Source organism: Mirounga leonina, unplaced genomic scaffold, assembly GCF_011800145.1.
Source record: "Mirounga leonina isolate KUSES-001 unplaced genomic scaffold, KU_Mleo_1.0 Mir_151, whole genome shotgun sequence".
NCBI classification, from domain to species: domain Eukaryota; kingdom Metazoa; phylum Chordata; class Mammalia; order Carnivora; family Phocidae; genus Mirounga; species Mirounga leonina.
The window spans coordinates 26,207,350-26,219,709 of record NW_023270377.1 but is presented as its reverse complement, the minus strand read 5'-3'; the positions used below and the strand labels follow the sequence as shown (position 1 = coordinate 26,219,709).

Sequence of the window (12,360 nt, the reverse complement as noted above, 5' to 3'; positions counted from 1 at the left end):
AGATAGATAGATAGATAGATAGATAGATAGATAGATAGATAGATAGAAGATAGATAGATGTGGTGTATATACAGGCAGAGACAAGAAAGGAAACTCTCTTAGGTTCAACATATGTCTATTTTATAGGTATATTTAACTAATCCATAGAAAAGTATGGTTTTTAAAGTCTAAAAAAAGAGTACATATCCAATTTTGTCTCAAACAGTCTAGTACCCTTAATATTTGATTTTCTGGTCAGTACTCCTTTAAGCAATTTAAACACCTAAAAAAATTAAGCAATAAAAATTCTGTTCTCCCAGGATAATAAATACTCATTATTTGCAGTAAAGTGTTCTTTGATTATAAAGGTTTATTTTTCTCTTTAAACAGGGGGAAAATTATCTTATTCAAAACATTAACCTTCAGTTTGTGGTTCACTTCTATACCTTAAATAAAAAACACCCCCTTTCTTAAATAGAAACCCACAGGGTCAAGGAACTAAGAAGTCACCTGTCATCCCAAAGCTGCTTTTTGAGAGTGAAAAACACATGCTCTGTAAAATAGATTTTCCTGCTGGCCTTGATGATAAATATTTCCTTTTTGCAGTTCCTTACCTTCATATGAGTGGTCAAGAAAAAAGAGTTAACTGTGGATGAATGACATCGTTTAGAACTTTTGTCTTTGGTTCTCATGTATAATGCCAAGGCCAGAAGATTACTCGGCTCCCACTAGTACATATTGTCTGTTTGAAGGTTGCCTTAGGCTGTGACAGCTTCATTTTTCTTTTCTGAGAATACATACAGAAGATGCATTTTGACATTAGACTCAGTGGACAAAACGTTGTTTAAAAAATACATCACCTATAATACTGTGACTGATGAAGGTTACGTTTGTTTCCAGACCAAGAAGTTGAACAATATAGAGTTCTGATATTTTTTTCAGTCAGTCAAGCTAAATCCAAACTACAATGCTTGACTGTGTGTTTGAATATAGTAGATTAGGGCCAGAATAAAATAGTTTATTAATTGAACAAGCAGACACAATTAATGGGATTAATGATACCTTAGCAGGCATCTTTAATCCATTTTTATAGGGAAGACAAAATGACCTTTTTTTAAATATTAAATGCTTTTCTTTCCTTTTAGGTTTTTTAAACTATGTGAATCAGGTAATGGAACAGAAAATAAGTCAAGTGCAGCTTACTAGTGAATCTTTTCCTGAATTTCATAGAGAGACCTTTTTACAGATGGCAGAGCTGTTACACATCTAATGGCCTAACAGGATTAACTGTATCTCATTTTTCCACTATTTGATCTTTAGCAGCTGAAGAAACAGCTAATCTGCCTCCTTCTCCACCTCCATCACCAGCCTCAGAACAGACCATCACAGTGGAAGAAGGTAAGACCTAGTGGACTTTTTGAGGTTTGTCTTCTGATAAAGGGTAAATTAGCATCAGTCCATAGCAGTGGACTTCAGTGTGGGTTAGTATGTGACCCAGCTTGAGAGCTGTCTGTTTCAAACAGTCCAGAAGACACAGACTTCACATAAATGTATAGTCATTTATCTATACAAAATCAGAAGTAGGAGGAATATGATAAATAAAAAAGGAAAAATCTGCTTGATCCAGGAGAAGATAACTTTGTGTTTAAATTGCTAGAATAGCTACAGAGAAGCAGTTCACTTAATTAATATAAAATGTTTTGACACAGAAGATACAATCCTATCTTATAAGTGACTGAACAAAAGTAAATTTATTGATGAAATCATAAGGAAATGTTGTCAGGAATTGTCTCTGTTTTGCTCATTATTGTGTTGCCAGGGGCTTCCCTAGGGCCTGACCCATAGCAAACTGTCAATAAATATTAATGAATAAGTGAAGAAGTCAGTGTATGACTCTGATATTGAGAGCAGTGAACTAGAAGCTGAGATCATGGCTTCTTCCCTGCTGAGACCTGTTATTGTCATGAGTATATTTATGCATTTAGTCAACACAGAATGCTATGTCAGCTTTTCAGTTCTCGTTTAATAAAACAGAGGGATGCCTTTGAAGAATATTCATTCAGAATCTGAGCTGAAAGGCACTGTTTAAAAGCAAACTATTACTGGTTTTCTGACTTAAGTCAGTTAACTTTTGTGTATTGTTTGAGGTACAGAAGGCAGAGAAGAGCTATAGCTAAAGTGTTGTTTCAATATAACTTAGTTTTCATATACTAAAATCAGAATTTTAATACTATTCCATATTATTCATTTATTTTTTCATTTTTCCATTTGTTGTCCCTTTTAGCAATTATTTTACTGTTAAAAATTGAAAAGCATCACAAAAGACTCACTGTCTTTTTATAATTTGTGATAAGTTTCATTTAAAATATTCTTTGACTTCCTAAATACAGATTTTCCTAAATTACAGAACTATGAACTCTCAGTAAACATAATTTACTTTTGTCACAGATTTATAAACCTAAACTTCTTTTAGTGAGCTTTTTCTTTCTTAAGTTAAAGCTTTTTTTCTAATTTACTGCCTGAAATAATGTTAGCTGAACTAAATTATTCTGAAAAATAAAAGAAAATTTGGGGACTATAATCAGTGGCAATTATGATTATTAGTTAATTTCCTGAAAATGTGATTTGATCTTTTAGTTTACAGATTTGAAAGATTTTTTGCCTTCATCCATTCATTGGCACATATTTATGGAGCACCTACAGTGCGCTCTTTAAATTCTAGCTATACACTCGTGAACAAAACAGACATGATCCCTGCTTGTAAGGAACACACAGTCTGGTGGAGAACAGAAAGCCAGTAAAGAAGCTTACCAATAATTTCAACTTGCATTAGCCCTAGGAAGGAAAAGAACAGAGAACTTGAAGATAGACCAAGGGAAATCTTAATTTTGGGGGTGGTGAGGAGACAGGTAAGGAGCTGAGCTCAGAAGCATGAGGAAGAGTTGGTCAAGCAAAGATGGAGGGAAAGGGCTTTGGGACAGAAAGACCAGGACGTGCAAGGGGACTCACGTGAGCAAGAATATGAAGTTTTCTAGGAACTGAAGACATCCCATGGCTCCTGGGAAGTGAGAAAGGGGTAGAGTAGTGAAGGGGTTTAAGAGTCAGCAGTATGTGCCTTGGTTCAGGAGTCTCGATTTCACCTGGAAAGCAGTGGAAAGCCTTCCATGACAGCTGTACATCCCTCCGGTCATTGAAAATGTCTCTAAACCCCCACTTCAAGCCTTTCAGAGAATCTTCTTAACCCAAGATGTTCACTGGGTACGGCGTTCACTCCAGAGTCAGCTGGAGGTCAAGTAACTTACCCTTCTCGCTCTTATATGGGAGTTGGAGCAGAAGGAGCAGTAGGGTCTGCCCATCCACCTGGGAATTCACCCAGTCTGCTTTCCTGGCAGGTGATATCATGGATATAATGAAAATACAAATAAACCATAGAATCATTTTCACATTTTGGTACACTTTCCAGAATAACTGTTTCCTTATGTCAGGGGATTGCTTTCCCCATGTTGTTTGAGTATGGGGAAAATTTCAACTTACTTCCTGTTGAAGATGATTGAAGATATTTTATTCTTAACATTTTTCAAACCAAACTTGTATTTTTATTGAATTACTATTTTTCATGTTTTCAGAAGAAAGCATTAAACTATATGAAGGCCTAATGATTTGCTTTTAAAAGGATAACCATTTTTTTACTTATATGAAAAAAGTATGTATTTTATAAACTCTACCTCATTAATTTAAAAGACCAAGTAATATTATTACCTTACATATGTGAAAGACATGAGTCTAGATAATCATACTAGCCCCTGTCTTATTTTAGCCCACTCTTAAAGCATGTACAAAAATTTTTTTTAAGTTTTATTTATCATAAAATAAATTAGTGAAAAGTCACAAGACAGGATTCAACTCTTCAGTTTTTCAAACCAATTGGTTTACAAAGACCTAGGAAAAATTCTATTAATGTATAGCTCATACAGGTTGAGTGGGAAAGGAACATGTAGGTTTTTCATCTAGGAGATTTTTTTTTACCCACTTCAACACATCCTCAAAGAAACTTTAAAGGCACATGACTGCCAATCCATTTATACAAATGTAAGATAGCTCTTGGATTAAATTGAGTAATTCAATGATTTTGAGGATATGATTACTTTTTATTAATTATCAAATATTTTTAAAAGCTGTTCTTTCCCAAAGGGGAAGCATGAATGCTTCCACCAAAGATAATTTGAGATGTTAATTACTGTAAGTTCTGAATATTCATTTGTTATAATTGATATAATATTAATAATTCCCAAGTTGTATGCTTATTCTGGGAAACAAAGAGATTTTGATGGAAAAAATAAACAAGTAGCACACTTAAAAGGAAACTCAGGTACAACGCATCAATCCCGCACTAGGTGTGATGTTTGCAAATTAATCTCCTGTTTCTTTTTGGCCTAACCATAATAGTTGTCATTTGGACTGAACTGTTAGGATTTGGAAGCCGTGCAAGAACAATGGAATCATCTGAAAATAGAACGAGGAAACTTTCTGCCCTCTTAGGTTTGCTCCAGAATCCTAGGGTGATTTTTCCTGGGTCAGCGATGTCACTAATCTGAAAGCATTTTCCCCTCCATATCCTTCTGGGCAGCAAACACAGTTGGCAAACTAAGTCCTCAGTCAAAAGCCTGCAGCATGGAAAGGGCTTAGAGAGAGTGGAGAACAATGTAGGCAGAGCCAGTTGCCCCAGACGGTGGGGCAGAAGCTGTGATGCCAAGGCAGGCAAAAATCACTGAGTCCCCCAGAGACTCCGTCTTTCATAAAAGTGACTGCTCATTTGTACCAAAGGGGGTTGACAGACCAAGGCTGGGTTTTATGTGGCAGATCTTACTTTAACTCAAAATTAATTTTCAAATGCTTTTTTTAAAAAAATCATGTAAAATAAGTTAGGGAAAATGTATTCCTCCACCGAAATCAGGTAAGCTTCATTTTTAAAGATTATCATTATGCAGCAGAACTATGTAAAAGTCTAAGGTTCATAAGGCAGCCCTATCCTTTAAAATATCACATTATTAAATAGAATATTTCGTGGTGATAGCAGAGTCCACCAAAGCATGTGTACTTATAATAAAAGGACGACATTCAATCCTGACCTTAAACAACAAAACTAACTTATGAAATGAATTCACTTTTTGCAAATCTCTCAAGTCTAAATTTGATGTCTCCAATGAAGGGAAAGCAGAGGTACATGACAATTTGCCTGAGTATATTGAAGACAAAGACGATAACACGCATGGAGTCCAGCATTGTGCTCAGCACTTTCTCAGATCTCTCCTCATTTAATCCTCCCGGCAGCCCATAGAGGTAGATAATACTCACTTCCACTTCTTGCCCCTGGATGTCGTGGCCAGTAATCCAGAATTCCAGTCCAAATTTCAGTCCCTGCAATCACAGCCCCACTGTGTCTCTAAAGCCATCTCTTATCTAGGTTCTTAATGTGGGGCCAAGAAAGGGAAATGATCTTCCAATGAGAGTTTTTTTGTTGTTCAAGGTACTAGACCAATTTCCTTTTTTTTGAAAGCATACCCAAATAAAGAACTCATTACTTATAACTGGTATGTATCCCACCTCCACTGGGATGCCATACATGATTCCATAGCAAATAGGATCTATTTCTTCTGTCATTATTTTGGAACCAAGCACACTGTTTGGTCTTAGCGAGCTACGGTCCTCTTAGTAGAACTTCCTTAGCACATCGCTGGAACTTGCAGATGGACTTCAGGCTCATAGGTCCCAAACAGAGACATGGAGCACACACAGCTCATAGTACCAAGACTGGGTTTTGCCGTACATTCTTTTTGAAGTTGCTTGGCTCAGTGCCATACAAATACTACAAAGAAGCTCCTTTCCACCGTAGCCCTTAAAGTTTTTTGCTCTTTTTGTTGTCCTCTGTTTAGAGTAAACGTTTTCAGAATAGAAAATACTGTTTCTTTGAAATGTTACAGATCTGAAGCAAGACTCTGCTGTTTTCACATGTTGGCACTTTCAAAAATGAGCAATGGCAACAAGAAAGAGAAAGTCAAAATCTTCAAAAGGTCCAAACATCCAAGGAGTATTGCCTTTAAACTCCCAGCTTTCAGCTTCAGATTCTTTAGTTTTATACTGCAGTCAGCTCTACTCCCCAGAAGATGTTAACTATGCCATTTTCACGGACTGATTGTCCATGCAATCTGTTGAGCCTACTGGAAGTTTTAGGAGTAACTTGCATACGTGCATATGCGTTTAGGGCCTTAAGGAGTCCTGGGGGAAATATGAATGGCTAGGACATGTGACAAACCCAGGGCTTATGATTCAGCCAGTGTTGTAGACCAGATCTCAGCCAATTCTCTGCTCAGCTGAGAAATCGTGCCGAGTTGGAACTAAGAATATCGAATGTAATTTTAGGCTTCTGCTATCCCATGATATAATGAGCAGCATGGCTGAAAAAGTTCTGAGCACCCATCCAGAAAAAAATAACACTGAACAATCAGTAAACAATGTGCTCAAAAGATTAAAAGTATTCCCTCTACAGAATATTATTTTAGTATCTTTATGATTTCAAATTTATTTCTGGTTGTCAGCACTTGGTTGCTGAAAATAAGATACTGCCCTAACCATACAGTGCATTTTCAAATAAATGCTTTAATCTGGCTGCTTATATGTTGATCGAAATAAAATTTAGATACACAGACTTTCAAAAAATTTTAATAACCCTTATTATTGAAAGATGAAATTTAAAAATTATTTCTCTATATAAGTAAATTAATAGTGATTAGCAAATTCAGTAACCTGTCATGTAGGCCTGAGATGGATTGTCTGTACCACATCAGAAGCCAAATAGTGTTTGTTTCCATCATCCTTAAAGCTCATTGAAATATACCAGAATCCAAGTGCTAAGCAGACTGACCTACACTTGCGTACCTAAGGAAATATATTTAAATAAGGCAGATTTCTAAGCCAAGACACTGGAAAGGACAGAAGTGAGAGCAGTTACTTTCGCATTTCAGTGAGGAATATGCAATGAGGGTTTGAAATAGAAGAACAGCCAAGAGCCAGAAGTGTAAACGAAACCACATAGAATAAAGTCTTGGTGAATCTGAAGCCAGCTCTGTAGAAATCATTGTCAGCTAATGGTAACTCTTTTAAGCTTTCAGAAGAAAAAGAAAAGAAAATCAGTTTATATTTTTAGGGACTTTCTTAAAGCCATGAGAACCCATGTTCGAAAGGATCCCCGTAGGAGTTAGCACCCAAAAAGAAGGAGCTAGGCCACTGTGCTCTCCTTAGCAGGGCAGGGAAGAGGAATAACACATTGTAGATTTTTCTTGACAGGCCTGGAATTAAAAATGGCTTTCTGGTAAAAGTCATTAACAAAAAATTAAATTAACCAAAATGCTAACTATTGAGCATCCTAGGTAATTAAGGTTGTTCTTCAAACAGGGCTCTTTTCCCCTATAATTGTATAGCATCAGGTCCTAACACCTTTCTTCTTCTTCTTTTTTTTAAAGATTTTATTTATTTGACACAGAGAGACACAGCAAGAGAGGGAACACAAGCAGGGGGAGTGGGAGAGGGAGAAGCAGGCTTCCCGCCGAGCAGGGAGCCCGATGCGGGGCTCGATCCCAGGACCCTGGGATCATGACCCGAGCCGAAGGCAGACGCTTAACGACTGAGCCACCCAGGCGCCCCACACCTTTCTTCTTCTTTAACTTATAAATACATTGACAGAAGCATGAAAAGAATCTACTTGAAAGGATTTCTTCCAAATAACACATCTGTATTGCAATGCTTTGTTTCTATTGCAGTGTTTCTATTGCAAACATCTCTTGTTTGAGGGGAATGTATAGATAATTTCTATTATTCAGTAAGGGGTGTGAGTGCCTTTGATTTATTCAAATCAATGCCAAGGTTACCTAAGGGCTAGTGTAAAGTCAGTGGCTACTGAACCATGAAACATTCACTGCCTCCATCCTCCATCACCTTGATCTTGCTAACTCCCCTCCATCCCACTGTGCTATTTCTGTGGCTCATGTGTCCTTGGGCAGGTGTTTGTCTCGTCCAGGTGATCTTGTGTCTGTCTTGTCCAGTTCTCCCTGCAGGTTCTTCCTGTGTGTCTGTTTGTAGATGAAGGGGCTGAGGATCAAGTGGGTCCTCTACACAGCTTCCCCAGCCACAAACATGCCACCAGCGGGGAGAGGCGTAGACTCCTAGCCCCCTCCATCTCGGTGTCTGTGCCTAATGATGACCCTTCCAATTCCGATGAGGAGTACTATGAGCATCCTTTGTTCCGCTCACAATGGCCTACCTCTAGTTTGCTCCCCAGTGTCCCAGTGCAGAGTGCAGAGGCCCACTTAGGCCAGGAGAAAGATGAACCAAGCATGGTCCCCTTTTGCTCCTCCCCCCAGCCTGCAGCTTTGACCACATGCATCATTCTAAGTGTACCTTCAGCTGTGGGGTGGGAGGGAAAGGAGCCTGTTTTTTCCATATGAAAGTGAAGTCCCTATGTAGTTTATATGTCTAGCCAACTACCTTATCCACAAGAAGCCTTATTTCGGGCATAGGAGTATTTTCTTTTTCTGTATCATTGCTTCTGAAAAGAAAGCCAAAAAAGGGGTGGGAGTGGGGGGAGGGAGCAAAAAAGTTCAGTTAAAGTACGACTCCTTTCTGCTCCCTGTAAATAAATCAGAGGGGGAAGAATACATCCTCTACTCAAACTGAATAAGAGGACCCTGTATGTAATTTTTTTTCCTCCTTGGATGTAGACTATTACTAGGACCAGACTTAAATAGAATTAGCCTTCTTTTTAGTGCCATGTCAATACGGTGGGCTCCTTAAAAGAGAAAGATCATGAATCTGTATAGGGCAGAACACATGTTACAGAATGAATGTATTTCTCCAAATAATTTAATCATCTACAAAAACTACAGAGGGTCCCCCCAAGTGACTAAATATTGGCTCACATGAGCAGACCTGGGCTAAAGTGAAGGAAATGATCCAAAGCCTTTGTCATTCCACCTTCATAAAGCTAGCAGACCCTAGTGTATAACTGGCCATGATGAGGGCGGTGGGCTGAAATTTGTCTCGTTCTAACTAGGTAGTTTTGTAAAGGAAAGCAAAATTAGAGCTAAAACATGTTTTGCATAGGTGAAGAACTTACTCTCAAATAGGGAAAAATGTGCATGAAGAGTTTATTTCCATACGGGACAGTATTTAATGAAAGGGCAGATAGTTCCAAGGCAATGGGGAAGAAACTCATAGTTTACCAACTACATTCATGATAATAAATTTCTTCTAGTGTCCATTGGAAAACAAAGAGCACCAATGGTTCAGACACTCTAATAGAGAAATATAACCCATATGGAGTAAAAGTAAGTTCTAAGAGTGTGAACTTACAACAGTTAAGAAAAATCTGTGAAATTTTGAGCGAGAAACAGGTATAGTGGAAATAGACCTGATTTATACAAAATGAGGAAATGGAAAGCCAAAAGGTTGCATGGATTTGGAGAACATGTTGATTAAATTGATTAGACTTTACCCAAGAAGGTGACATTAGCAAAGCAGCTATAGTAAAAGTCTCTTATCTGTAATCAAAATCTCTAATTCTGTGACGTTATAAAAATGCCTTGATAATAATTTGGAATCTGAATTTTTTAAATGTTGCTTACATAATTAAATAACAAAAATGAAAGTCCCTGAGTGCTAAATGGGAGGAAATAGATGAAGTAGTTCTCCCCTCCCCCACCCCCTGCCCAGGGGTTTTAATATTTCTCAAAAAAGAAAATTGCTTTCCTTTCCATCTGTAGTCTTTCTCACCGGGCCATTTAAACAATGTTGCCTAAGAATTTCACCCGAATCTTTCATTTGTGGAACTATAAAACAGCTTACACTTCCCCTGTAATTTCTCAAGCAATAAAATGGGACTCATTGTACTGGCATTTGAAAGTGCAAATGAGAAGCAAATGAACACAATAAATCATGGCCTTCATAGGTGTGCTTTTTACATTTTAATTGTAAACATTTTTCCATGTGATATACATCTTTTGGGAAGATATTTTGGCAGTTTGATTATCGTTCAGTTACCTTGGTGGTTTGGTTTTGAATTGCAGAAACAAGACTTTACAGGTAATGTGCACATTGTCTTATTCAGGATCAAGGGCAACCATACATGAACTACATTATTGGTATTACAAGGGTGTAAGCAATATGGTAACAGTTGTATCCCCAAGGTGGACTTTTCTAAATGCTAAGATTCCATTTTACCTGGGCCTTGCTTTTCAAAATAGTTTGCTTACTCCTTGAAATTTTTTACATTCTCCCATATCATATAATGCAAGGAAGGTAAAATAAATTGAGTTAGGAAGTCTTTTGCCTTAAAAATATTGCATAAATTGTATTAAAATGTAATTTAATACCTTAAATACTTGAGACTTTGGCCTTTACATACTAAATAAGATAGTGTTGATGGATTCCGTGATAAAGCTGTTAGGGGAGTTGATGGTTATTATGTTGAGGCCGGGTGTTTTTTATTCCCCAAGATTCTTTACTGAAGTTTGCATGTTTTTAATAAAGTAATCAGAAATTCGTATGTAGGGGCTTACTGCATTGGAGAAAGCAGCCCCTGTCTAGCAAACGTAAAGATTTTTTTAGTCCATCAATGCATCTGTCTTTTCATAACCATCTGTTATCCAAAAGCACCATCTCTTCTTTCCAGCAAGCTCCCTACATGTGTGCAACTTACTGCCATTTCCACTAAGGGGAATAGAGCAATAAGACCCTTTCAGCTCTCAAGTTTTCAAATAAATAGCCTTTTAACGAGACTTTAAAAGGCATCATTATTAGCAGATTATATATATATATAGTCATTGCCCAAGCAATATATAATGCACGTTGCATTCGAATATTAATCTGCTCATCCAAATGGTAAAATAAGGTTCTGGCGAGGTTGATGTAATGGAGCTGAAAGTGTTCCATGAGTAATATTTCTGCCATTGTGTGTATTCTGTGGTCATGATGTCAACATCTTTTTCATCCCTAAGAAGAAGAAACGCTAGAGGGAACAGTGGCTGAGGAAGAGACACCTGCCACTCTTCCTGGGAAAGAGTGCAGGGCTGCCAAGGCCTCAGACCAACCCCAGGGCCTCAGTGAGGGCCACACGGAGTCTAGTGCGGAGGCCCACATAGCTCCTGAAGAGAGTGCCCCAGCAGGGGCCCTGCAGGAGAAAAGTGTAAAAGAGGTCACCGAGGTGTCTCCAGAAGTAACAGTCCCTTCCTCTGCCAGGGAAGGTGTGTCTTTCCTAGGATTTGCATGTGTTTTGTTGCAAATGATCTCTCCAGCAGCTTACGGACCTGATGCCTTTCCAATGCTATTCCATGGCTTGGTCTTCTCATGATCCCGAGACTGATGTTGTAGGTTTAATGAGCAGAGTGTGGCTTGCACAGTTGCTGTGTGGCAGCTAGGTTTTCCACTGCTGCAGCTGATTCTTGGTCTTACTTTGCCATGATACAATATGCTTTGCAGCCAGGCTGACGATGCTGTGTGAGCTTTTTGTCCGCCCGCCCCGCCCCCCATCTCCAAGTGTTTGCCAGCCACATTGCTAATACATGTATATTTTTATTTTTATTTTTGGGACGGCGATTCATATGCTTTTCTTTCAAACCGTAGAGTTGGATTTTGGCACATAGAGGCTTAAATGGTAGAATTGTTTTTGTTTGCAACTGCAGTGTGCTATATTTTTTATGCTTCGATGAATACTGGTTTGGTTTCCTTAAAAGCTCCTGCCGATGCTTCTCATACCATTTCCTCTCCATGGCAGCCAACGTCTTTGACCATCACCATATCTCTTGAGTTTTCATTCATCTAACCTCTATTAGAAGTTCATAAAGTATTTCTTTTCTATTGTTACAACAGGACACACAAGTACATAAGGTATTGATGATCCATACGCTTGCTCTTCGAGCGATGACTGAATTTTATTATTTTTCCCCAAATCTTTTCCAGATAGTTACATTTAGCCCTAATGACCACAATGAAATACCTGTGACCTTAGAACACAAGTGAGACTCTGAAACCTTTCCGGTTGGTGAACAAACGAAAATAAAGAAAGAGCCATTTAATGTCTGTGAAGCATCTCTAAAGCCACTACTTAGTGCCTCACTGTCTGTCATATTCCAGGGAATGAGGTCATTACCAGGGAGAGAAAGATATGATAATAATTGGCTCTTTTTAAAATTTTTATTCACATGACATCCCAGTATTTTTTGTTAAGATTTATTTATTTATTTGACATCCCAGGATTAATAATATAATTCAGATTTTCTTAACATCTGTCCTAAGGTTAACTAACGATTAGGAATTAAAAATTTTGAATTT

The 12,360-nt window shown here is 37.9% G+C and overlaps 1 protein-coding gene across 1 annotated transcript in view; it reads left to right on the top strand.

The window, feature by feature from the left end:
* Nucleotides 1-12,360, top strand: part of MAP2 (microtubule associated protein 2) — a 140,941-nt gene that overhangs the window by 88,638 nt on the left and 39,943 nt on the right. Inside the window, exon 5 of the mRNA XM_035007256.1 lies at nt 1,300-1,377. Within this exon, the coding sequence (XP_034863147.1) occupies nt 1,300-1,377 (78 nt within the window). The remainder of the gene's footprint in view (nt 1-1,299; nt 1,378-12,360) is intronic.